At 33.8% G+C, this 23,683-nt stretch overlaps 5 protein-coding genes and 1 non-coding gene across 9 annotated transcripts; 2 read left to right on the forward strand and 4 right to left on the reverse strand.

Annotated features, from left to right (window-relative positions):
- Positions 1–1,892: 1,892 nt before the first annotated feature.
- Positions 1,893–11,379, forward strand: LOC123198481 (nucleolar protein 6). The gene is made up of 26 exons (XM_044613160.1): positions 1,893–2,160; positions 2,326–2,487; positions 3,098–3,263; positions 3,398–3,514; positions 3,595–3,728; positions 3,815–3,965; positions 4,438–4,505; positions 4,749–4,847; positions 4,972–5,087; positions 5,533–5,707; positions 5,779–5,889; positions 5,970–6,048; positions 6,140–6,283; positions 6,420–6,533; positions 7,305–7,426; positions 7,513–7,595; positions 7,747–7,871; positions 7,960–8,077; positions 8,223–8,360; positions 9,219–9,315; positions 9,419–9,544; positions 10,080–10,172; positions 10,259–10,364; positions 10,598–10,740; positions 10,823–10,909; positions 11,010–11,379. Exons 1-26 carry the CDS (start codon positions 1,996–1,998, stop codon positions 11,139–11,141), a joined length of 3,171 nt encoding a protein of 1,056 aa, XP_044469095.1. The 5' UTR covers positions 1,893–1,995; the 3' UTR covers positions 11,142–11,379.
- A 1,274-nt stretch (positions 11,380–12,653) lies between these two features.
- LOC123198777 (ADP-ribosylation factor-like protein 2) lies at positions 12,654–14,495 on the forward strand. 2 transcript variants are annotated; one of them, XM_044613548.1, is made up of 5 exons: positions 12,654–12,827; positions 12,908–13,018; positions 13,092–13,254; positions 13,376–13,456; positions 14,187–14,495. In XM_044613548.1, the coding sequence occupies exons 1-5, from the start codon at positions 12,763–12,765 to the stop codon at positions 14,322–14,324; spliced, it is 558 nt and encodes a 185-aa protein (XP_044469483.1). In that variant the 5' UTR covers positions 12,654–12,762; the 3' UTR covers positions 14,325–14,495. The 2 variants fall into 2 exon arrangements, with proteins under 2 accessions (XP_044469483.1, XP_044469484.1); XM_044613549.1 differs by having other exon boundaries at positions 12,679–12,831.
- Positions 14,496–15,229: 734 nt separating this feature from the next.
- On the reverse strand, positions 15,230–17,312 carry LOC123198604 (60S ribosomal protein L6, mitochondrial). Of its 3 annotated transcripts, none has more exons than XM_044613317.1 (3): positions 16,761–16,952; positions 16,156–16,230; positions 15,230–15,862 (listed from the first exon to the last, which is right to left on the reverse strand). In XM_044613317.1, the coding sequence occupies exon 3, from the start codon at positions 15,841–15,843 to the stop codon at positions 15,535–15,537; it is 309 nt and encodes a 102-aa protein (XP_044469252.1). In that variant the 5' UTR covers positions 15,844–15,862; positions 16,156–16,230; positions 16,761–16,952; the 3' UTR covers positions 15,230–15,534. The 3 variants fall into 3 exon arrangements, 2 of the variants coding, with proteins under 2 accessions (XP_044469252.1, XP_044469251.1); XM_044613316.1 differs by having other exon boundaries at positions 16,207–16,230; positions 16,761–16,948; XR_006498082.1 differs by lacking the exon at positions 16,156–16,230 and having other exon boundaries at positions 15,408–15,862; positions 16,761–17,312.
- A 335-nt stretch (positions 17,313–17,647) lies between these two features.
- Positions 17,648–20,189, reverse strand: LOC123198896 (7-methyl-GTP pyrophosphatase). The gene is made up of 9 exons (XM_044613695.1): positions 20,052–20,189; positions 19,884–19,955; positions 19,724–19,798; positions 19,409–19,492; positions 18,953–19,022; positions 18,783–18,874; positions 18,498–18,539; positions 18,330–18,410; positions 17,648–18,011 (listed from the first exon to the last, which is right to left on the reverse strand). The coding sequence occupies exons 1-9, from the start codon at positions 20,076–20,078 to the stop codon at positions 17,940–17,942; spliced, it is 615 nt and encodes a 204-aa protein (XP_044469630.1). The 5' UTR covers positions 20,079–20,189; the 3' UTR covers positions 17,648–17,939.
- A 989-nt stretch (positions 20,190–21,178) lies between these two features.
- On the reverse strand, positions 21,179–21,558 carry LOC123199547 (protein RADIALIS-like 3). Its single transcript, XM_044614582.1, has 2 exons — positions 21,290–21,558; positions 21,179–21,200 (listed from the first exon to the last, which is right to left on the reverse strand). Exons 1-2 carry the CDS (start codon positions 21,556–21,558, stop codon positions 21,179–21,181), a joined length of 291 nt encoding a protein of 96 aa, XP_044470517.1.
- Positions 21,559–23,591: 2,033 nt separating this feature from the next.
- Positions 23,592–23,663, reverse strand: TRNAQ-CUG. The gene has a single exon. It is a non-coding gene; the product is annotated as a tRNA-Gln (tRNA).
- Between the last annotated feature and the right edge of the window lie 20 nt (positions 23,664–23,683).

Here is a 23,683-nt window from a genome sequence, read left to right on the forward strand (position 1 = left end):
AATTTATAGGCAATGTATCAAATTCTGATTGAACGTTGGATTTGAGGTTTTAAGTATTTGGTTAGTCAATTTATTTATAAGTTTTCTCATATGTTATTACTATTATAATAGATTTGTGCGATATCGTTTAGTTATTTTAGTTTTATTTTTTATGATTTTTACATTTGAAAACTACCGATGATAGAGGTAGTGAAAAAGCCGATCGATAGCTTTCATGGAGTGGTCATTAGAAAGTGGTTATTGGAAAAACTCAAAAAGAAAAAAAAACAACTTTTCAGACCTCGGATGGAAAGGGGAAGAGAATTGTTAAATTTTTAAATTTGAGAAAATAATGATAATTTTTTACTCTTTTTAATTATTTAGCTTTATCTTTAATCCTAATAGTGAATTTTAATAAATAAATTAGTATTTATATTTTTTAAAATTAACGGATGAGAATTTGTCCTTTCACTAAATGTTGGGTGGTAAATAGTCCTTTGGTCTTGTTCAAACGATAAAAAAACATGTGTTTGAAATTTATAAATGATAATCGATCATTAGAATCATGGTTTTAACTATTTGTTAGTCGATTCATGTATAATTTTTTTTATGTTATTACTACTATAACTTCACCAATTGTTCGATTCAACTTCAATGTATGCTCCATCATCAATCTTGTTGAGTACTTTTCAATGATTAATAGATTCCGCACCATTTTAGAACTCTCCAAAATGCAATAAATTCTAAATGTAAATATCATATTATAAATTATTGAAACTATAATAGTATTTTCAAAATATTAGAATTTAAAAAAATTTTAAGGATTGATTTGTGAGTTTTAAAAAGTTGTAAGTATTAAATTGTAATGTTCAAACATCGAGTTTTATACGGAAGTCAATTTTTTTTAATTCAAAATTAATAGATAGTAAAATTATTATTTTGCTCTTGCACTATTATTTTGTTTTTAAATAAAGTTTGATTTTGGATGAGAAAGTGTTATTTATTCTAACTATAGATGGAAAAGGGTTTTTAGTCCAAACCTAGGGTGGGCAAATGTTATTTACTCTATACCTTTTTATTAACTACCAATTATTATGTGTGGGTAGAAACATGACCTTGGGCAAATACTTAGATGAATTCAAAACTAAGTGAGAGTGTACGGAAAAAATTACACCAAGCATATATACTTTTTAAATATATAAATAGTTTGAGCAATACTATATGTACCTATTTTAGGTACACAAATATATACACATTCATATGTGTCATCATGCGATTGGTTATTGTTTTATTCTTAATTCAAAATCATCCAATCACATGATGACACATATAAATGTGTACACATTTGTGTACCCAAAGTAGGTACACATAGTTTTATTGAAATAGTTTTACATTAATTGAATTATTTTAAATTAAAGATAAAATAATACATAATTACATAATGATACATTATCTGTATGTGTATTTATATACTCAAAAATATATATACATATCATTTCTGATAAAACTAAGTGAGAGTGTGTGTATAAAACTAAAGTTGGATTAGATCTGAGATGTTTGAGCTCAAATCACGTGAGTTAAGTTTAAATTCAAGATTTAGTTTATTTTAATAAACAAGTTAAATTTGTGTTGATTTGAATATTTACGTTCGAGTTTATTTAAATTAAATTTAAAATTAAATTATTTTAAAATTAAATTCAAGTATCAACTTAGTTATCTCAAACTAAATTTTTTAGATTTAAATTGACCTTGGGTCTCATTTCCTTTGAACTCAACCTAAATTGAATTTATTTCTATATAAAACTCAATATTAGAGGGTCGCGGGCCGAACGTTGAGCCCAGATATAACGTTCGAATGTAATGGGTCCGCAACCCGGCCCGAATTTTTATAACATCCAGTTTGACAAATATTCTCCGCCCGAAGTCTTGTGACTACTCTCTTTCTCCCGCCACCTGTGGCACTTGCTAAACCCTAACAAAACCTCACTTTCCTGTTAAACCAACAAATAACTAACTATGGAGGCTGAAACTATAATCTCATCAACGGACTCGATGGACTTCAAGATTAAAGAGCTTTTAAAAGAGGTCCATCTCGACCAAACTGCAATTATCACTAAGCTCGTAGACGACACATTTTCTGCCATTAAGAAAGTAATCAGAAAAATCCCCGACGACTTGCAGGTATGTTTCTTATTATCTTCTTTGGTTTCTACTGAAGCCTTTACAATGTCAAATTAAATATGTGTATTATAGCTGCTGGTTTTTTATGTGTTTGTATATTGTAGTTGGCCGCTTGTTGAATGAACGAATTTACCAAAAATAGTTTGTGTGTTTAAAATGGTGCAGGTTACTGCGGATTTAGCTCCTGATTTTGTGAGAGACATTGGTGCAGATAAAGTGGACTTCAAGTTTAGGAAGCCAAAATCTGTTAAGATTGGTGGTAGTTATTCCATAAATTGCGTGGTCAAGCCTGACGTGAATGTGGATCTTTTTGTTCAGTTGCCAAAGGTGTCTATCTTATTGTTTCAACTTCAAGTTGTAGATTTTGTTTCAATTAATTGAGATAGAACAGGTTTATATGGAACAATTTGCATGTTTATACTAAGCTTGTGCATGATCCAAAACAACAAGCATTGTGTTACATTGACCAGTAATACTGTCAGCAGTGAACATGTATATTGTTAATTTATTAGCTTATGTATGATACAGATGTATCAATTATGTTTTTCATTTTAATGATCTAAAAATAAGTATACTTTTTAAAAGTTGAGCAGCAGTAGTTGAGAGTGCAGGAAATCCTTAAAAGATAAAGGCAACTAATAGTGGCATAGGAAAGAATTTGGTGATGTCTATTAAACTTGTTTAATTATATTAGGATACAAGTATAAGATGGTGCTAAACTATTGTAGTTTTCATAAAGGTGGGATGAGATCAGTTTTGGACTGTTTTGTTAATTGCAGAATAATAAATTAAAGTTTTGAGATGGTAATAGACTGAAAATAATTTGGTTGTAAACAACCTAATAATAGCTTCTTTCTCTGCTTAACTACTTGGAGCTATATATGTCAGTGTTAGCTGAATGTTATTATACTTTTTAAGAGTTTTTTCCTTGAAACAGGAGTGTTTTCATGAGAAAGACTATCTAAATCACCGGTATCATGCCAAAAGATGCCTTTACCTCTGTGTAATTAAGAAGCATTTGAAGTCCTCTCCATCATTTGATAAAGTTGAATGGTCTGTCCTGCAGAATGAGGCCCGAAAGCCTGTATTGGTTGTCCATCCAGGTTTGTTTTTCTGTGCCATATCTTTTAGATAATGCTTAATCATGTTGCAATTGTTTTGAGTGATAGGATTCTTGTATTTATATTGACTCTAACCCCTTTAACATTGTTGGAAATGGAAAAAAATGATATTGTAGCTGCAAGGCCTGTTGAGGCTCCTGGCATTTATGTACGGATTATTCCTACAGCAGCATCTTTGTTTAGCATTTCAAAGTTGAACTTGAACCGGAACAATGTCCGTGCAGTTAACCAAGGTAGAATATTGTCTGTGGTTTAGGTTTTATTGTTTGTGACCTACATTGTAATGCTAATCCCACATAATTTCATCTCAAAGATGGTGTTCCTCAGCCTACACCCAAGTACAATAGTGGTATATTGGAAGACATGTTTCTGGAGGATAATGCAGAATTTGTCAATAAAACATTTAGTACATGGAAGGAATTGGGAGAGGCTTTAATGTTGCTGAAGGTATAGTATCAGATTTCTGTTATTTTAATTTTGCTGCAATCATTATATACAGGGCCCTGAAAGGATAATCTTTTGTTTTTGAGCAGGTTTGGGCTCGACAGAGAAGTTCAATATATGCTCATGATTGTGTAAATGGATATTTATTGTCTATCTTATTGTCATACCTTGTGAGCCTTGACAAGATTAACAATTCTATGAAGACAATGCAGATACTTCGCATTGCATTAGACTTCATTGGTATGTGAAGGTGCTAAAATTTTCTTTTTTTGATAACCCAGTTATGTTAATTGCAGTTAATCCATAAATTTGTGGAGGTAAACATTGTTGTTAAGTGCCTTAATGGTGAATGTACTTTTGAGATCGATGTTGTTTCATTAATCAAGTGAACAATTTTGAGCAAGGAATGTGCTTGTTTCTTCTTGAAGGCAGAATATTTCTGAATTTTAATGAGCCACCAGCTGATTTGTTGCATAGTATTTTTAAAGTTATATATTTTATGGAATTTGAGGAATTGATTATTTAGTGATTCTAATATCTGTATATATTAGGATTTGATTTTGGGTGTATTTGTGGAATCTGTTCAGTAGCGAATTACTTCTACTAATAATTTTAGGAATTGTCAGCTTTCTCATTAATGAACAATTTGAAGTTCAGTTGTGTCTATCTGTTGTCTTGATACAACAACAATAACTGTTCTCAATTTTTGCAGCCACCTCAAAGTTGTGGAACCGTGGCCTTTACTTTCCACCACAAGGCCAGAACAAAGTTTCAAAGGAGGTCTGCTGCTTACTAGTTCCTTCTAATATGAATATGTGTTTTTTATGTCTTCACATGCTTATGCTCTATTGTCTAATCACCACTGTCGTGCTTGTACCATGTCATTCCTTTTTAGTTTAGTCTAATTTCAGATGGAAACTTCTATTTGCATTACCAAAAAATACTTCTATTGTTTTATCTCACACACACACACACACACACGCATATTTCAAATATCAATTTTCTATGAACTATTGGTTGCAGGAAAAGATGCATTATAAAGAGTTATTTCCTGTAGTGATATGCGATCCATCTACTCAAGTTAATTTGGCTTTCAGGATGACCAGTGTTGGTTTCTCTGAGGTATTATTAAAGTGTGTATTTAACTGCTTTATTAATTTCATTATAGAGAAGTGATCTCCTGTTAGATTTCATATCATTTTGGACTATACTACAATTGCTTGAAGATTTTTCTTCCTTTATTCAGCTTCAAGATGAGGCCGCTTTGACACTTCAATGCATGGACCGATGCAGAGATGGTGGATTTGAGGAGATGTTCTTGACCAAGATTGACTATGCTGCTAAATTTGATTACTGTGTTAGGTATATTGATTTAATCTGATATTTTGTGTTGGCAAGGTAGATATAAAATTTTGAAAGTCTACAAAAACTTGATCTGATTTTGATTCTATCCAGGTATTGTTTTGAAAAGGGATGTTTTTGCCTTTACCAGACTGACCATCAGTTGCAGTGCTTTAGTCTGGTCTAAGACAAGGCCTGGAAACCTGTAAATCATACAGTCAGTACAGTTTTATAGCAAAGTTCAAACAGCTTCTGCTATTTAATCTGGCTTCAAGTTTCATTTTTTAACGCAATAGTTTTAACATGAAAATGCTCAAATGTGATTTACCAAAGCAGTAGCTAATTGTGAAAAAAAAAAAAAAAAGCTCCTGGTTCTGATTTGTTTAAATTATTGTGTGATATTTTTTATGTGTATTCTTAAGCTGCATTTTTGCCTTGTTTATTCTTAAATATTTTCCCTTTTCAGATTGAATTTGAAGGGATGTACGGAGGCTCATGCATTGGGATTTTGCTTGGATGATGAATGTTGGAGATTGTATGAGCAGAAGGTGCATAGCCTGCTGAGTCAAGGATTGGGTGATAGAGTAAAGTTTATTCGTGTTACTTGGAGGAACACTCTTTCTGAGTACATTATAGAAAATGTATGTATCAATTTTAAATTTTTATTTTGATGATAAATGTATGGACTTCTCTGATTTTTTTATGATTCCAGGGCTTATCCATACTTGATAGAGAGCCCCTGCTTATTGGCATTTCATTGAGCACTCCTGAGAAAGTTTTTAGGGTAGTTGACATTGGTCCAAATGCTGAAAACAAAGAGGAGGTATTTGAGTTTTATGGCTGAAATAGGTCAAACTTTTTTTCTTTGGATAAAGTATTAATTTTACACACTTTTTGTGTTAGGCTCTCAGGTTTCGAAAGTTCTGGGGGGAGAAGGCAGAACTTCGGAGGTATAAAGATGGTACTATTGCAGAAAGCATAGGTGAGGCATACATCTTGCTTCATTTATATGCAGTTGGTTTAGTTTATCCAGGTGTATACGTTTCATATGACCACTTTATTTCCAATTACAGTATGGGAAAGTGAGCAGTGGACAAGACATCTTGTTTTGAAAAGAATTATTGAGTATGTTTTTCAGCGGCATCTTTCTCTACCAAAAGAGAATATTGTGCAAATAGTTGATCAGCTTGATTTCTCTCTTCTTCATGGTGCTAAAGGTGATTGTATAGACCATTAACTCCCCTTAGTGTTTTTTTTTTTTTTTTTAAATTTTCTTCTTTAGGAGGTATTTTGTTTTCTCCTCATGTAAAAATAAATCTTTTTGCTCAAAACAAAATGCGATTATTCTCTCAGATCCTGTATCATTTTCTGGAGGTTTACTTGAGGCATTTGAAGTCTTATCAAAGCGCTTGCGTCTTATTGAAGATATCCCCTTGAGAGTTTCAAGTGTGCAACCTTTAGACTCAGGTAGTTTCTCTTAGCATGATAAACATTTGTATGTTTAATCATATTTCGTTGGTTTGCTGATGTGGTTTTTGCTTGCCATGGTTCTTTTAGTTTGCTATGCCATCATTATATCGTGATGATAGTTGACGTATGAATTTATACACCATGTTACAGCATATATGCCTTTATGAGGAATTGCTAGTGGTACATCAACAATTTATAAATAGTTGGATGGAGGGGGAAGTGCTAATACCAGATAGGTTTTGTTTTACTTGTGTGATTTTGTTATACATGAATTTTTTATCTTTCTTAACCTCTCATCATCCTCACCTTTGGTCAAAATTGGTGTATGTATATCACGATGTAGATGTAGATCAGCTATGGGTGTCTACCTCCTTGGAGTTTAAAAAAGTCTCCTTATAATTTTTCTTCAAAATTGGAAAACTTCAATAGCCTAACCTTAAAAGGGCTTTTTCTAATTTACGGGTTTCAGTTATTTATGGTGTATAGCTAGCTTTCTTTTTATATATAGGTTATGAAACCTTTCAGGGGTTTTAAGATAGCAGGTCCTTTATCGGTGGCTATATATAGAGACACACACACACACACGAGTGTTACTTTGTATTATTTAGAAAAGTGTGTAACTTTGGATGCTTGGTTTGTCATTAAGAATTTGAATTCTTTGAAATCTTGTGGTAAGGTAAAAGTCTTTCAGTTGGCTTTATATTTCATAGCCTCTCCCAATTCTCACCCTTGTTTCCAGTACAATATTATATGCTTATTATTTTTCAGCATTCAGATTTACATCTGTGTTTCCTCCTGAACCTCATCCGCTGGTTAATGAAAAACGTAATGTTACAAGACTACATAAGCTTACCCCATCTTGTATTCAGCCGCTGGAAGTTATGATTCAGGCATGGTTCTCTATTTAGTATTCATTTCCTTATACACCAATTATTTTTCTTCTAAAGCTTCTCTTTGTTTTTTTTCTATGATCTAGTTGGAAGGTTCTGGGAATTGGCCAATGGACCATGTAGCAATAGAAAAAACTAAAGCAGCTTTCCTTATTCAAATTGGAGAGAGGTATATTAGGCTTAGCTATCCTTGTTTGTTTTTTTAAGCCCACAGGCATGTCCACACTGGCAGGCATGCAGCATACGTGCTCACATATGAGCGCATACATTCACATAAATAACTATTTAAAGTCCTCTCTCTAATGATGGTTTTGTGGCAGTCTTTGTAACAGATGGGGAATGACATGTACAGCTACTGAGGATGATGTTGATGTCTTGATGTCTGGATATTCATTCCGTCTCAAAATTTTGCATGAGAGAGGACTGAGTTTGGTGAAAGGGGAAAGTAAGAATAATTGAATATATGATCTATTTACATTCTTCCTTGTCAGGTTCTTATGATTTTTTTTTCCTGAATCCATTTTGAATTATAGTTGGAAATCAAGCAAAGCAGATATATTCTACAGATAGGGTTCTTTTTGTTCGTGGTCAACATGCAAGCATGATCAATGGATTACAGGGTCGTTACCCAGTCTATGGCCCAGTTGTTAGGTGAGACTTTTGGGTATATAGTAACCTGATTTGTCCGATTTCCACTTTCCTCTCTTTGATGTTTTCAGATTCTATGTGAAAAAAATTTTGAACCCTGGAACAGAAATAAGTTGTATTAACTTTACTTCCTTGTGATATTCTGAAGGCTTGCAAAACGATGGGTGGCTTCACATCTTTTTTCTGCATGCTTGATGGAGGAGGCTGTTGAACTATTGGTTGCATATATTTTTTTAAAGCCTTTACCATTTAATGTTCCAAGCTCGCGTGTCACTGGATTTTTAAGGTTTAGTTCTTATTGTTTTTTACTTCATGCTTTATTATAAATATATTTTTCATGGTTAGCATGTATTTGACTCTCTTTTTACTTTCATATTTTGATTCTCAAATTATGCCGTTCTTTCTTTATCGGCTATTCTTTTTGTGTGTATTAAGATAAGAGTATACCTGCAAACATTCCACACATACAATGTGAGGCTTTGATTTTGTTTGTTATCTAAGTCTTATTACTGCCCATCCTGACTTTCTAAACCTACCCACTGCCCTCTGCAACTTTTGTTCATGGTTGTGGATTAGTATGCTGTAATTTTTTTTTTCCTGTTAAAACGTTGAGATGTTTGACCTAAAACTAAATGCTGGAACATGTAAAACAAGTTAAAAGCTTGTAGTTAGTCATTTTTTATTTCATTGAACTGAAATATCTTATGTAAAAATATGTTAAATTTGTCATTCCCTATAAATTTTTGTCCTTATCATCAGAAACCAAATATATTAATGAATGATAGAGCATATCTATCTGCTTTAGCTTGTTTGATCATACTTGAACAGAAAAGTAACCGTTTGAGTGCAATGATTCTTTGTGTGGAATAAACTTTCATTCATTTCAAGTAGATCCTTTTATTTCCCATGATATACGATTAATAAAATGATAGAACATATGACTGATTCATTTCAAGTGGCTTTAATATTTTCCTGTCAATTTATTGGTTGGTTCTGCAGTGAAATAACTATGGCTGTTGAGTTTGAAATCTAAATTGTTGGATCATTGAGTTGTATTGGCCTCGTATGTGAGTCTTTTTAATGTATGGGAAGCATGCCTTAGAACTGTTAATTAACAATGTTATTTTCAAAATTCTTTCAACAGGTTTCTACGACTTCTAGCAGAGTATGATTGGACCTTTTCACCCTTGGTCATTGACATAAATAATGATTTTGGCCCAGATGATTATAAAGAAATTAATGTAAGTTCAGCAGTTTTCTAGATGATCTTTGTTTAAAAAAATTAAAAAGGATAATAAAGTGGTCCTTTTATGTCTAACAGTCTCTAGTTTCATGACTGTTTAGGATAACCTCATGTCAAGTAGGGAAGCACATGAAGAAAACACTCAAAATGTAAGCCCGGTGATGTTCTTGGCTACAGCTTATGATAAGAGATCTGAAGCTTGGACAAGAAACTCACCAAACTCAATGGTTTGTTAATCCTTCCTTCTGTCAAATGCAATGTTTAATGCCCACAAATTGATCTTTTCTTTTTGGTATATGTTTCTCCATTTCTTCTGTTAGATGTTTTCTATCTAGTAATCTATTTAAATCATCTAACTATGTTTCTTTGTCTCAGAAAGAGAACTAAAATACAAACCTTTTCAAAATATAGTTTACAGTCTTAGAAATTATTTTTTGTTTTAGATGTGATTGTGAGTTGAAGCAAACTGATGCACATACAGGATTTTGAATACTAAGTGTGAACACCTTGGTTTGGTTAAACTTTCTCAATTTGATAAATTTTCATGTTGTCATTTCCACTGACTATGCTTCCATCTATACAATAGCCTTAAATATATTAAAAATAAATATTGACTTATTATTGATAGTGCTTCTGCCTATTCCTTTCTACCTATGCTTCCATCTAATACAATAGCCTTCAATATATGTTAAATAAATATTGACTTATTACTGATAGTGCTCTCGCCTATTCCTTATGGATTTGGGCATTTTGATGTAAAAGGAGCTTAAAAGGTTGGTGGCTTATGCTCGAAGCAGTGCTAACTTGTTGAGCAAACTCATTTCAGAGAATCAGATTGATTCTTACCGATGGGAGGTGAGTGACATACAGTTGCTCAATGTTATTATTTCCTCTTAGCTGCGAATAGATGGAACTATGATAGTATCATTTTCTGATTGCAGTGCCTCCTCCGAACTCCATTGAACAACTATGATGCTGTAGTTCTTCTCCACAGGGACAGGTTACCTTATCCCCATCGACTTCTCTTCCCATCTGAAGTAAACAAAGGTGTGACATGGAGAGGGTCCTAGGCTTTGGCTCCATTTTATTTTTAATACCCTGAAATTCTCAACTATCTTACCAGTCACAAGTTTCGTACTGCATGGCTAACATCTTAAATGAAGCCAAAGGCCCCGAACCATGCATGGGGTTTTAGAATTGGGCATAATTACTGTGTTTTTCTTGTAATATATTCTCCTTCATTTTTTGCTCACAGAATTCTCATAAAATGCTTTGAACAGGGAAGCATGTGGTCCGTGGAGATGCCAGCAAGGCTTTCCACCCATTCTTGTTGTCGGGCGATTTGAAGGGAAGCTCAGAGGAACTGAAAAACAAGCTGATGGTAGATTTTGATCCGCTAAGGTGCTTCGTTGGTGATCTAGAGGCAAGTTTAATGAAGTTAACATTTTTTTATTATATTGACAGCATTAGTCTTCCCTTCTGATATTCTTATGCAATTTATGCAGAAAGAGTTTCCAAAGAAGTTGAAGTTGTGGTATGATTCTTTGGGAGGTGATGCTGTTGGCCTGACATGGGAGAGAGGCTTCTCAAAGGTATATATGATTTCAAATTTTATACTGAAAATATATTCTTAGTTTATTTGTTTACAAATCTTTCACTTGTTGAACCCTTGAATCCCTTCAATGTTTCCAGAAACGAAATCTAGAGGAAACCCTTGAAGAAGAAGAAGAAGATCCAACTGATGTGCTGAAAGCTGTAGGTGAAGTTGGGAAAGGTTTTGTCAGGAATATTTATCTATTGAAAGCCCCAAGGCTGACAAATTAAGTCTTAATTTTCCTGAGGCCAAGTAGTTTAATACACAACTCTTAGCTCCCAGTCCTAGTGAATCCACAGCGGCATAGTTTTCTTGTACTTCTTTGTGATGGGGAAGCTTGAATGAGGTTGGCTGAATCTTACAGCAGTGTATTCTGTATTTAGGCTTACTGTAAGAGATGGGAGTGAAATAGGAAATTTTGTATGACTGGTTAATTCATTCATTTATAGAAAATTTTGAAGTGCCGCATGTGTTGAATGCCAAAAGAACTGAATCCATTTCCTCGGAAGAAGTTTTAATAGCCCTTGGAAAAATTATCTCATGCGTGATTAAATAATTCTTAATTAGAAATAAAATAATATTTTAAATAATTTTAAATTAAAAATATAATAATATTGATAAATATAATTTTATTTTTATGAAAAAAACTTTGACTACAATGATAAACTTAAAGTAAAAATAACCATAAAATTATCTCTATACACATTAGATATTATTCAATTATCAATGCCAAGAAGAAAATGATAAAGGGAATTTCCTATATTTTATGGCTTAATTTTTCTTTTTGAAGCTATTGCTGCACTTATGTCATAGACAAATATGACAATTTGAATATTAATAACGGAATGTTATTGTATTATTATCCTTTATAGTATGATATAATGTTTACACAACAATAGGTCATGTCAAATTGAATCCGATATAATTTATTCTGTAATGTTTAAGTCAGTCAATTGATAGAATTTACACGTTAGGTCGGTTCACAAATATAACAATACTTGTAATCAATTCAAGACCTCTTTGGTTATGTCTTCATTGGCTTTAACGAGTTAGTTCACATGTTTTTACGAATTTACCCAATATTTTATAATTTTGTATTGAGCATAGCTCATAATTTTATAGAATATATTTTCATAAGTATGCCAAAAAAAAGGCTCTTAACCTGCTTATAGGTCAGGCCAATTAGGGCTGGATTCGAGCCGAGCCAGCTCGGGCTCGAGCTCGGCTCGGCTCGGTTCGAGCCCGAAACGAGCCGGGCTCTGCTCGGCTCGATCGAGCTCGAGCCGAGCCCGAGCTGGCTCAGGTTGGCTCGGTTAATTTTTTTTTTAATTTTTTATTCAAAACGGCGTCGTTTTGATTTATATATATACACAAAACGATGTCGTTTTGATATGAAAAACGAGCCGAGCCGAGCCGTTAACGAGCCGAGCAGAAAACGAGCCGAACTCGAGCCGAGCCGAGTCAGCTCGAGTCGAGCTCGAGCCGAACTCGAGCCGGTCATAAAAAAACCGAGCCGAGCCCGAGCTGGCTGCGAGCCGAGCTCGGCTCGGCTCGAATCCAGCCCTAAGGCCAATCCCCTTCACTTGTATAAATTTTAAAATACAATAACCGAATCCATAGTAACTCTCAAATTTGGTAATGACTATACTTCAACATAGAAGTGTTCAAATATTGCAATTTACAATTTTATTTTTAAATCATTATACGTGAAATAGTGAATTAAACGGTAGCGTTTTAGGGAAAATTCGCATAATAAACTAAGCTGTAGGCTTCTTGTTCTACGAACCTGATTATAGGTCGAGTTGTGTTCTCTGCTTGATTTGAAGAAGCGATCTGGTTGATTTGTTAGAAATGGGGCTTCTCAGCATCATACGGAAAATCAAGAAAAAAGAGAAGGAAATGCGAATCCTTATGGTGTATGTATGTAATTTCATTAAGCGATTAACCGATCTCCCTCTCTCTGGTTTGTTGAATTTAATTAGGGTTTGTTTTGCAGGGGTCTTGATAATTCGGGGAAGACTACGATTGTTTTAAAGATAAATGGAGAAGATACTAGCGTTATCAGTCCCACATTGGGCTTCAACATCAAAACAATCACTTATCAAAAGTAAGATTTCAGTTTACAGAACACCCACATTAATATGATTTTATTGATTTAAATTTATATGAATTGGGGACAGGTATATTTTAAATATATGGGATGTTGGAGGCCAAAGAACTATAAGATCATATTGGAGGAACTACTTTGAGCAAACTGATGGTTTAGTTTGGGTGGTGGATAGTTCGGATCTTAGAAGGTTAGATGATTGCAAAATGGAACTGGATAATCTTCTGAAGGAAGAGGTATTTTGCTTTTTTTTTTTTTTAAATTTTCAATAGATAATTCTGGTTTAGGATAAGCTGAAAATGAACATTGTGAGCATTCAAATGTTCTGATTGATTTCTAGGAATGTTTTCATGGCAGAGGTTATCAGGGGCATCTTTACTCATATTAGCTAACAAGCAGGACATCAAAGGTGCTCTTACGCCAGAAGAAATTGCTAAAGTATGTCTGCACTCTCAATATATATGCTACTTCCTGGTTGTTGACTATATGCACTTGCCATCACTTTATGAACACTTTTTTTTTTTTGGTCTGTTTGAGTTGTAAATAAGAAAAGAGTTAAAACTATGTGGACTAACAATGAATACTAATTTGTGTATTAACAATAACGTGTCACCTAATCTTACCATGTGATTGGATGTTACATTATCCATAATTCAAAAGCACCTATCACATAATGACATGTTATTGTAGGTACACAAATTATTACTAATTATTAGTGCACATAGTTTTACTGATGAAGAAACTTTTTATTGATGAAGTTTCTGTGACACTTGATGTTGTATCATAAGGTGTCCTTCTGAGGCAACTTTTTGATGTTTTCCGGCTGGCCAAGCATTTCAAGCCAGCATGAATTATCACTATGCGAGTTAGGCATTCAGTAATGCATTTTTAGTTTGGCTTGTGACATTTTTCTTTTGGCACCAGCCTGCTCAATCAAGTTAGCATTGAACTAGTACATTTTAAAGGATACATGGGATGGCTGAATAATGCTATACTACATTTAACATTTCTGTTCATCTGATAGTTTTTGTTTTGATTTTTTTTTTTTCTGGTTTTTCTCTTCTGAGTTTCTTCTTCGGTATTTTTCTTTTTCTAATTTTTCTCATACACTTTTGACCAACTTCAAATACTTTTCAATCCTGATTCTGTTTCTATTTTGCTGCCACAGGTGCTGAACTTGGAAGCTATGGACAAAACTCGGCACTGGAATATTGTGGGCTGTAGTGCATACACAGGAGAGGGCTTGCTTGAGGGATTTGATTGGTTGGTTCAGGACATTGCCTCCCGGATCTACATGCTGGACTAACTCTGTCCATCTCTTTTCATTGTACAAGACATTCTTTTTGTAGTAGCCAGATGGGAATTCGAGGATATTCTGGGATGCAAACAGCCCAACTTATGCAGAAGTATGTTTGTGTAATTGACTGGCTCATGAACTGAACGATTTTCTATGGTAATTTGTTGTCTCTTGATTAGATTTCTGTTTTGTAATCTTTGTCTCCTCACCAAGTATCTTCTCTGTGAGCAACTTAAATCTCATATCAACATTCTGAACACTCCACAGTTAAAACCATAAATCAATTGTTGAACTTACAAATTATAAAAGGCTAAGGTCATTCAATTGAAATTCAAATAAGTGATATATGATATAATAGCAATGTCATGTGTGTGTGCCTAATTTTGAATATTTAATTAGGTATTTAGATAATGTATTATCATATGATTGAATATTATTTTGCATTTTATCTAAAATCATCAAATTATATAATGTCATTTTATTTGGATATATAATTAAGTATTCAAAATTGGATGGGCAAACTTTTATTGCCAATATAATACAACTGCTACCATAGCAAACTTGATGGTTTGAAGGCCTTCTTAAATTAATAGCTCTACAGAGGGGAAATGATATAGAGTAGTGCTACAGGCTGATGCAAAAGCTCAAATCAATTTGTTTTCATGGCAATAGCCTTTAGGAGTTTAGTTGGGATGGACTTCTGCCATTGTTAGATATGAAATTCCAGTAGCAGAATCAAAGTTTGGGTGGAAAAAGAAACAGAAAACAGATTTAGTCCAGCGCTATACTGTTTAGGCTGTGGATTGGGACAACTCTCCATTGGCTCTCTATTGGCTTAAGTATAAAACTCAGTCAATAGAAGAAATACCGCAATCTATCGAACCAAGCCAAGATTGGATAAATACCTTATAAAATGATAAATAGAAACATTAAATCTGCTTTAATTTCGTGCAAAGTAATTCTCAGTTTAGAAGCTACACCAGTTTAACACTAGCTGTAAAGCCTTGGAAAGATGCACAGCTCCTGGCTGATTTATTGAATATGCGTTCATCCTAAACCCTAAGCCCTGCAAAGCTCTTGATATCATCAAGATCCCTAAAAGTTCCAAAATGCTTTAACATAAGAGAATCAATTTAGCTTTACATGATATGGCATAGCCGACAGAGCCACATAGAGGTGCAAAGACATTTAGCGAATTCAGAACCTGGTATCTCCATGATCATTTGGACTTCTTTCCTTGTTTCTTCTTGATAACTTCATCAATGTACATTATACCCTTGCCTTTGTATACTTCAGGAGGCTTGCAACTACGAACAGAAGCAGCAAACTGGTGCACCCTTTGCTTGTCAATTCCAGTGCAGCAAATTACATTGTTTTTGAAGCAGAAAACACGAACAGCTGGAGGAACAGTGAGTTCAACCTCGTGACTGTACCCCAATTTGAGAAATAAGAGACGACCCTCTGATTCAGCTCTGGCTTTGTACCCAACACCTACGATCTTTAGAAAGCGAAAAAATTTGGCTTCCATTACAAATCACCTCAATGTTCTGAAATCAAAGAGATGGCATTAAAAAAGTTACCAATCAATCAGCAAACTTAAACCCAATCAGCAGGTCCTATTCCAGTTCACACTCATAAGTACAAATCTAGAATTATAAATGATTTTGAAACTTAAATATACAGTGACATGTTACACAGAAACAACATCAAATGAAAATTATTATGAAAGCCATAAAGTTCATGTTTCAGACAATAGAAACTAATACTAAAACCAAATTACTAGTAAAACTCGAAGCGATACACTTAGGAATGTATATTAAGAACACTTATATATCAATACCCTTAGCCTTCAGTGTCAACTTTACACTCACAAAAATGAAAGAAAACCTACCGTCAAACGCTCCAAATGAATGCCCTGTAATTTAAACATCAAAATTTCATAAATTCGGAAGAGTAACTACAATTGTTATCAAAGTTGCAAATGGAGATTTCAACATGAGGTTAGAATAGATACAAAGTCAAAAACCACTATCCTGACAATGAACTAAAGGCAGTGTTATAATACAACTAGAACATCTTAGGCGTGGAGACTCAACAAACACAAATATACATAAATTATAAGCGGTGCAGAATAGCTAAAAGCGTTGCTATAGCAGCAGCCAGATATTTACAAAAACCACCATAAGCCCACCAAGACACATTTCATCGAACACTTGGTGAACCAGTGGCCAAGATTTCGCGATATTAATAACAAATATAATGAAGATAAAAATTAGGGTTTGAAGAAGAAGGTTTCAGAGAAAAAAGGTAGCTTAGATATGAGGGCACAGTCAGGTGAACCAATAGACGGCCCTGATTTCTCACGTCTCCCTCAATGTTAAATTGACTACGTAGGGAATGAATCAATTTGACATGAATTGCATTTGGCAGGGTTTAGAGCATGACCTATATGTTTGCTGTTCCACGTGACCGGTTGATTCACCGTCGTTTGATAGAAAAAGCGGAGACTGACGGAGAGAAGCTTCTGAGACTCAAGAAACTCCGGGGACAAGAAAGTGCAGGCCCTGCCTTCATTATATTTGTAATTGGTTGTTTGGATACTGGAGTTATATCGTTCTGTTTATGTCTTTGGTTTTTGTAATTTATATTTCTTTTTTTTATTTATGATCGCTGCATTGTTCTGTCCTGTACATGTCAAACGGTTCGGTACAGTAGTCCGACTCTCTCAATTTTGGCTTGGTCATGTCTGGCCAGTGGCTTTACCGGTCCAACATAATTCAAGAAAAAACAACGAAAATTTGAAAACATGTAATAGTAGGTCAGCTCTTTAAAGACTCACTGAGGTAAGACCCTAAGTTATGACCCAAAGCTTACCATATCTTGGGCCATGGCTCGATACAGTCTATGAGTACAGTATATCGCACCTAATATAGCCAGCATGGCCTCCCACCGGTTGGTCTTACCTATTTTTTCTTTTTTAACTCATGACCAAAGTAGAAAGCTTAAACAATATCGATTGAAGATAAATTCAAAACTAAGCAAACTCAAACAAAGGTTAGTTTGAATTTGGTTTAAATAAAAAAAATTTAACTCAAATTCAAACTTATTAAATGTGATGATGAGGTTGTCAAAAAAATTAATGAAAAATGTTGAAAAAAAAATCACCTTTTAGAGATGAAAAAGAAAAAAAGTTGAAAAAGAAGTAAAGATATAAAAATGGATGAAAAGTTGTTAAAGAAAATGACTTTGTTGATAACTTTTTGATGATTTGTTTGATTCAAATCGACTTAATTCAAACTTAAGTTACGAATATCTTCTTTTGAATTCAGCTCACTCAAACTAAACACTACATTAATTTGACTCAAATCCACTACTAATTCTATATGCCCCATAGTATGTAACCGCATCTAAGAATATCAAGCTTCTTATCTTTATAAATAACACAACATAGCCATACATGACGCATTCTTTGTATGGAAGAAATAATTGAATTGTTGTTCCACTTGGATGAGAAAAATCAAATCATTGCCTTCTCCCGAGGGAAAATAAATCAGCCTCTGAATAGGTTGAATCCCACAAGTCTACCACGCTCAAAATGGAATGGTTGATGGCTCAAAACCACAGCTACAATGCTCCCCGGATGAGCTTTTCTGTAAGAGCTTTAGGAAGTCCCATCACAGTATCAGTTCCCCCTACCTGCCCACAACAAATTTAGAAGAAACAAGGTTACAATTGTCTACCGGATTGACTCAAAATCCTAACCATGGCTCAGGTTGTAGAAGCCTAAAGTGAAATATAGCCTGGATTTATGAGTCAATCTGCTATTTAAGACTACAACAAAACTATATTCACACACTTTTAAGTATATAATTGGGTACGCAGATAATATGTTATCATGTTATTAGTATATGATGATATATTATTAAATAATTATGTACTTAAAAGTGTATACATATAACATTGTTTGAAAGATAAATCATTGCAGGTACAATCAGACAGAGGTGGAAGACAGACCACTGCTTCAACAAACGGCAATGTCAGTGGATGTTCCAGCATAAGACCTCCAGCAACATTGAGCATAATTCCTTCATCTATCTGACCACAACTCACCACCAAAAATGGAACAAGTGAAAAAAATGGCGGATGAAATGAATTTTCAAAGGATTATGTAATGAATCTTACCAGGTTATCAATGACTTCATCAGGTATGTCATGGAAATAAACCTGCATAACACCAACAAATTCTAGACTCAGAAATTATAAAACAAGTTCATTAATAGCATAAATTGTTGGCTTTGTGAAGTTTAAACTTGAAGATAAAATGCAGATTATGTATGCTAAAATGGCTTATTTGGATGGAACCCTGCCTACTCTGATCAAATATACACAAATATAGCCTTTTTTATAAGCTCTGGAAGTCATGTATGGACTTGAAAATAATCTAATTTAGATGTGTAAAAATAGTACCTCTGCTCTTTCCCATCCTCCTTTTCTTGTTCCTGTTTTAAGGTTGGTTATAAGAACAGATCCAACAACTGCAGCATGACTGCCAGAATAGCCTGAAACACATAAACATTTGTATGACCACTGAACTTAGATATTTCTTCTGAGGTGACTGGGAAACCAGCGATGTTAACCTTTGATAAATTCTCTTGCTTCTTCCTTGCCAGAGGGCTTTTCTCTGATCATCCCTTTATACACGACCACCTCAAAATCCATTGGATTTAGCAGTAAGAAATAACCCAAATAACCCCTATTTTCAGCAAAGAGAAAATTACCAAATTTGAAATGTTGTTTCCTAGTATTACCTTTAACATGTTTTAATACATAAATAGGCCACATATAAGTTCAAAAACAAAGTGAATTTCATGGAGCATGCAACAAATATGCCAATCCAGCAACTGGAAGTTGCAGATTCAAGAACATTACTCAGAATAAGCTAATTGGTCATCAATTAGCCCAGAAGATTAATGAACTTAAAAGTTAGACATGAACTTTTAATTCCATCACATACAGGCTCTACTCTTAGCATAAACCACTAGCTGCTGTACATGTAATTTCAAGTAGAATAACAAGCGGAGATAAAAGCATACTGTGTCTGCTGTGATTAACAATGTTGCCTGAGCGTCTTCCTCGAATTGCTTTGCACTTTGAAGCCCTTGTATGATAGCATCAGCCTAGTTAAAAAAAAAAAAAAAACTGAACTGCAGCCAATTTTGAATAATTTCTAATCATATATTAATACATTACTTAATTAAATAGTTGAAATTAGATATATATTTTATTGAAAAAATAAAAAGTCATCTAGCCTCAAAGGCTCAAACACATGCAGGCATTCCCATCAAACGTCTGCATAACAAGATTCAATCACAAAATTGAGATTTCCTTTAGTGGTAAAGAACTGATACCTTTGCCTCAGCTAGAGCCATTACCAATTCTTCTGGCTTTTCTCTCCTAATACTCCTTTCATCAATGTCTGCAGTCTAAATATCAAAAACCCAACTCAGTCAACTTTTCACTTGCCGTTCCTAGTATATTAAACAGTAAACTTGTGTATTATCAACTTACGATGATACTGAATTCATAACCCATCTCCGCCAGAATCTCTCTGCGCGCCATCGATGATGAGCCCAGAATTATCTGTCATGAAAATTAATGAAATGCAGCAAGTAAATGTTATTCGATATTTGTTTGAAGAAGCGGAAGCAGCCCATGCAAAGCTAAATTTAAGACCACCTTAAACGACAAGTCGCTTTGACACATCTTCTCTTTCTGACGCCGCTTCTGTGGAGATGCTGTAGATGAGGCGTGCGAAAACAGCCTGCAGTACCCTTCCTATTCTGTCTCATCCACAACGGGCACACTACAATACGAAGTCGTTTCACTCTTACGCTAAGCAATCTAATTTTCAATTTTCAATTTTCAATTTCAACATAAATAATTTAAAAGAGACCTCTGTTTTATTAAAAAAAAAAAATTCTTCTTCTATCCCAAATCTAAATTTGAGTAGATTAATGCTTTGATTTAACCCATCCAGGCCCTGCAAGTCTTATTGTTTTAGATTTATGAGTGTTTTCCCACGTATTAATTCTAAGTGCTTAATTAATTTATGATAAAACTATACATATATATTTTTGATATATAATTTTAATGCATAAATGACATATCATCATGTGATTAGATAATTTTAAAATAAAGATAAAATAACGTATAATCATATAATAATATATCATATAAGTATATAAATAAAAAAATTTTAAACTCACAAGTTTAATTAATTAAACTCTTTCAAACTTGAGCTTAATAATATTAAACTCTTAGGTTTAAGTTTGAGTTTAAGATTCCGTCCTTTCTTAAGTGAATTTTTCAGACGATAAAATCTTAATCAAGCCCATCATCTCTACCAGGATGGATTTCGAGACAACCGAAACTATATCAAGCCCAACATGACGCGCAAAACTGGATGAAGCCCATAATCGACCGCGCAAATCCTCTAAGAATATTTGTCTAGTTGCAATGGATATTGGCTAGAAACTCACCTTTTACATGTAAAGTTTGAAGCAATAAGCGTTGCCTGAATTCATTCCACAGATTATTCCTCCGGCAGAAAAAGGCCAACATAAGTGGTTTCCAGACTACTGTGATATTTTACCAGTTTTTGGTTTTTGATTATAATTTCGGATGCTGGTATGTTCAAACCACGAAAATATAGAACATATGGACCAAAACAAGTCATCTGTAAATTGGACTATAACATTTTCTGAGAGAAATTTCATGATTCTTCCTAGATGCTTAAGGAAAAAAACACAGGAAAAAATTGTCCAGATATTAAAAAGAAATAATGGAGCTTGGTATAATCCCAATTACAGCTTTAAATGCTTCAGCCTGCAAGGGAAAATCAAAGACAACATAGAAGGATGAGTTGAAGCAGATGGGTGTTTCAGAGTGCAGATGATGGAGTGATGGCTGGTTACCTTTGCTCAGTTTGATCTTCATTACTTTTGCTTTCATTTATTTGATAATCAGGAAGTGGAACTCTGTCAGACTCGATGTTCTTGATGTCATCAACAAGGATTTCATACTGCCTCTTCACCTCCTCAGCGCTTGTGCCACCGCCAACAATCTCCGCAATAATATGCCACCGCTCAGGCGTCTCCTCGTCGTACATTGCCAAAGCTTCTTCAAACAATTTATTTTGCACGGCCGTCCAAGCTGTAGAAGAACAACACTTGTCCGATTCCATCGATTAAAATTCCTCGCAGAAAATGTAACTAAAAATCAAGCAAGAAAAAACATGTAAACATTAGACTCAAGTGAAAGGAAACAAGAAGCTGCTTTGCTATGGGATGGTGCAAGTTGGCTGAAAACAAGGATCAGAATTTCAATGTTCTTCTTTCTTGTTGCAAATCTGTTGCTTCTTTTTCAAGTCTAAATAATTTATATTGCAGGTACGAAATGAACCCACTGGGTCGCCTGCAACCAAGATGTGAACACCGGAAATAATGCTGAAGAAACACTGCAATAATTCAGAAACCCAGTTCATATTCGTACTGTTATTATATTGTGATCTTAGTTCAAAAATCTTTGATCAGAGATTTAGTTGACATAATTAAGTTTTTGTGATCCTCAAACCATGGCAAGTGGGCTCTAAACTAGTGATTACAGATAAGAAAGGTAATTGAAAATTCAAAGGTTATACGTTGATTCTATCTATCCTAATCTAATTATGATACAAAACCAAGAAATGCTTCAGAATTTCAACTATTTAGAATACAAAACATGTACTTGAGCTTTGAAGTCTCATAAATATATATATATATATATATATATATATATATATATGAGCTCGTAACCCAACCACATGACAGACCCAGAAGAAGGATTAACGTTAGATAAAAATAAATTATAAGAAAATCAATGAAAAAATAATAAAATTTTATGAGATGTATTCCAAAAATTTTCAAAATTAATGTGGTCAACTTAATTGTTATAGGGGTAAAATATAAATTGAAGGGATATATTTGAAAGTGTTTTAAAGTTAAGGGGGGTACAGCCCCCTTGACCCTACCTGGGTTTGCCCTGACCACAACTCTTCATTCATCTTCTTTAATTTTCATCTCACCACAGCACTAATGACTCCTCAACACTCTTTTTCTTCATCTCTAAGTTTCAATCTCAAATTTAGTGGTTGAACTCTGAGGAACGATACAATTCTAATAATTATTGTATTAGAATGGTACGATTTAGCAGGAATTTCAATCATATTAGTAGAATGATTTTTTTTGTTTGCTTGTATTGGTATATGTATGGATCTGTTTACTTGTTTAAATGATTTTGTCAATGGACGGATTTGTATTAATTGGATTTTTGGTTTGCGATGACTTGATTGATAAAATATTAGTTGGGTATGTTGGAGAATTTTGTGAAGTCGGATGTTGATTTTAGAGGTGGTGAAGAAACAATACTTGCATGTAGAGAAAAAGTGAAAGAAACTACGGTGGTGAAAAGCAAGAAAGAGTGAGATAAGAAAGAGGCGAGGAAAGTGAAAGAGAATGAGATCAGGTGTACGAAGGAGATGAATCGTCGTGTTTGTTGAACATCATGCAACACATAATAGCCAAAAAAGTTCGGAATTACATTGATAAATTCCAAGAAGAAGCTGATTAGTAGGGGCCTAAGCTTTGGTGAGGACGATAATAAATGGTTAAGAAGAATATCATAGGGTCAAAAAAACAATGGAATAGAATAATGGTGGAGAAAGATAGAGTATGGTATTGTCGGTAGTGGTGGTGTTGGGATGACGATATTGGTTCAAACATTACTTAAATTGAACACACATACTCATTGAGTTAATATTCAATCTAAATATAAAAATGTTAGTTTTTAAATATGATATTTCATTTTTTTTATTGATAATTTAAATCAATATAACTTTGGGGAGGACAATAATAAAAAGTATACGGTCAAAACACAATAAAATAAAATGATAGTAAAGAAATATAAAATATAATACTATCAATAATAATAAAAGTAATAGTGGTGATAGTGATTGTAGTGTTGAGATGATAGAGATGATTCAAATGTTAGATAGATTGAATCAATACATTCACCAAGTTGACATCTAATCTAAATATTAAAGTACTAATTCCTAGACATAACATTTCATTCTCTCTGCCAACAATTTCCTATGTATTTGTTGAAATTATAGCATATCATTTACAAAAATAAAAAGGAAAAAATATTAAAGTGGGCTGAACCAATTTTGTGAATTAAAAAAGGTCCCACCGAGATTTGAACTCGGGTTACTGGATTCAGAGTCCAATGTCCTAACCACTAGACCATGGGACCGCTGATTAATACATCTCACA

The sequence above is a fragment of the Mangifera indica genome, chromosome 16 (assembly GCF_011075055.1).
Source record: "Mangifera indica cultivar Alphonso chromosome 16, CATAS_Mindica_2.1, whole genome shotgun sequence".
Lineage (NCBI taxonomy): Eukaryota > Viridiplantae > Streptophyta > Magnoliopsida > Sapindales > Anacardiaceae > Mangifera > Mangifera indica.

Excerpts from the sequence above, each read along its gene's own strand:
- LOC123198481 (XM_044613160.1), top strand. The coding sequence starts at position 1,996 with ATGGAGGCTGAAACTATAATCTCATCAACGGACTCGATGGACTTCAAG. Across the intron at positions 2,488-3,097 it reads TTTTTGTTCAGTTGCCAAAG|GAGTGTTTTCATGAGAAAGA; the intron begins GTGTCTATCTTA and ends TCCTTGAAACAG. Across the intron at positions 6,049-6,139 it reads TACTATTGCAGAAAGCATAG|TATGGGAAAGTGAGCAGTGG; the intron begins GTGAGGCATACA and ends TTCCAATTACAG.
- LOC123198777 (XM_044613548.1), top strand. The coding sequence starts at position 12,763 with ATGGGGCTTCTCAGCATCATACGGAAAATCAAGAAAAAAGAGAAGGAA. Across the intron at positions 12,828-12,907 it reads GAAATGCGAATCCTTATGGT|GGGTCTTGATAATTCGGGGA; the intron begins GTATGTATGTAA and ends TTTGTTTTGCAG. Across the intron at positions 13,019-13,091 it reads AAAACAATCACTTATCAAAA|GTATATTTTAAATATATGGG; the intron begins GTAAGATTTCAG and ends AATTGGGGACAG.
- LOC123198604 (XM_044613317.1), bottom strand. The coding sequence starts at position 15,843 with ATGGAAGCCAAATTTTTTCGCTTTCTAAAGATCGTAGGTGTTGGGTAC.
- LOC123198896 (XM_044613695.1), bottom strand. The coding sequence starts at position 20,078 with ATGTGTCAAAGCGACTTGTCGTTTAAG. Across the intron at positions 19,799-19,883 it reads GTTATGAATTCAGTATCATC|ACTGCAGACATTGATGAAAG; the intron begins GTAAGTTGATAA and ends TTTGATATTTAG. Across the intron at positions 18,875-18,952 it reads AGCAAGAGAATTTATCAAAG|GCTATTCTGGCAGTCATGCT; the intron begins GTTAACATCGCT and ends TATGTGTTTCAG.
- LOC123199547 (XM_044614582.1), bottom strand. The coding sequence starts at position 21,558 with ATGGAATCGGACAAGTGTTGTTCTTCTACAGCTTGGACGGCCGTGCAA. Across the intron at positions 21,201-21,289 it reads GAAGATCAAACTGAGCAAAG|GCTGAAGCATTTAAAGCTGT; the intron begins GTAACCAGCCAT and ends TTTCCCTTGCAG.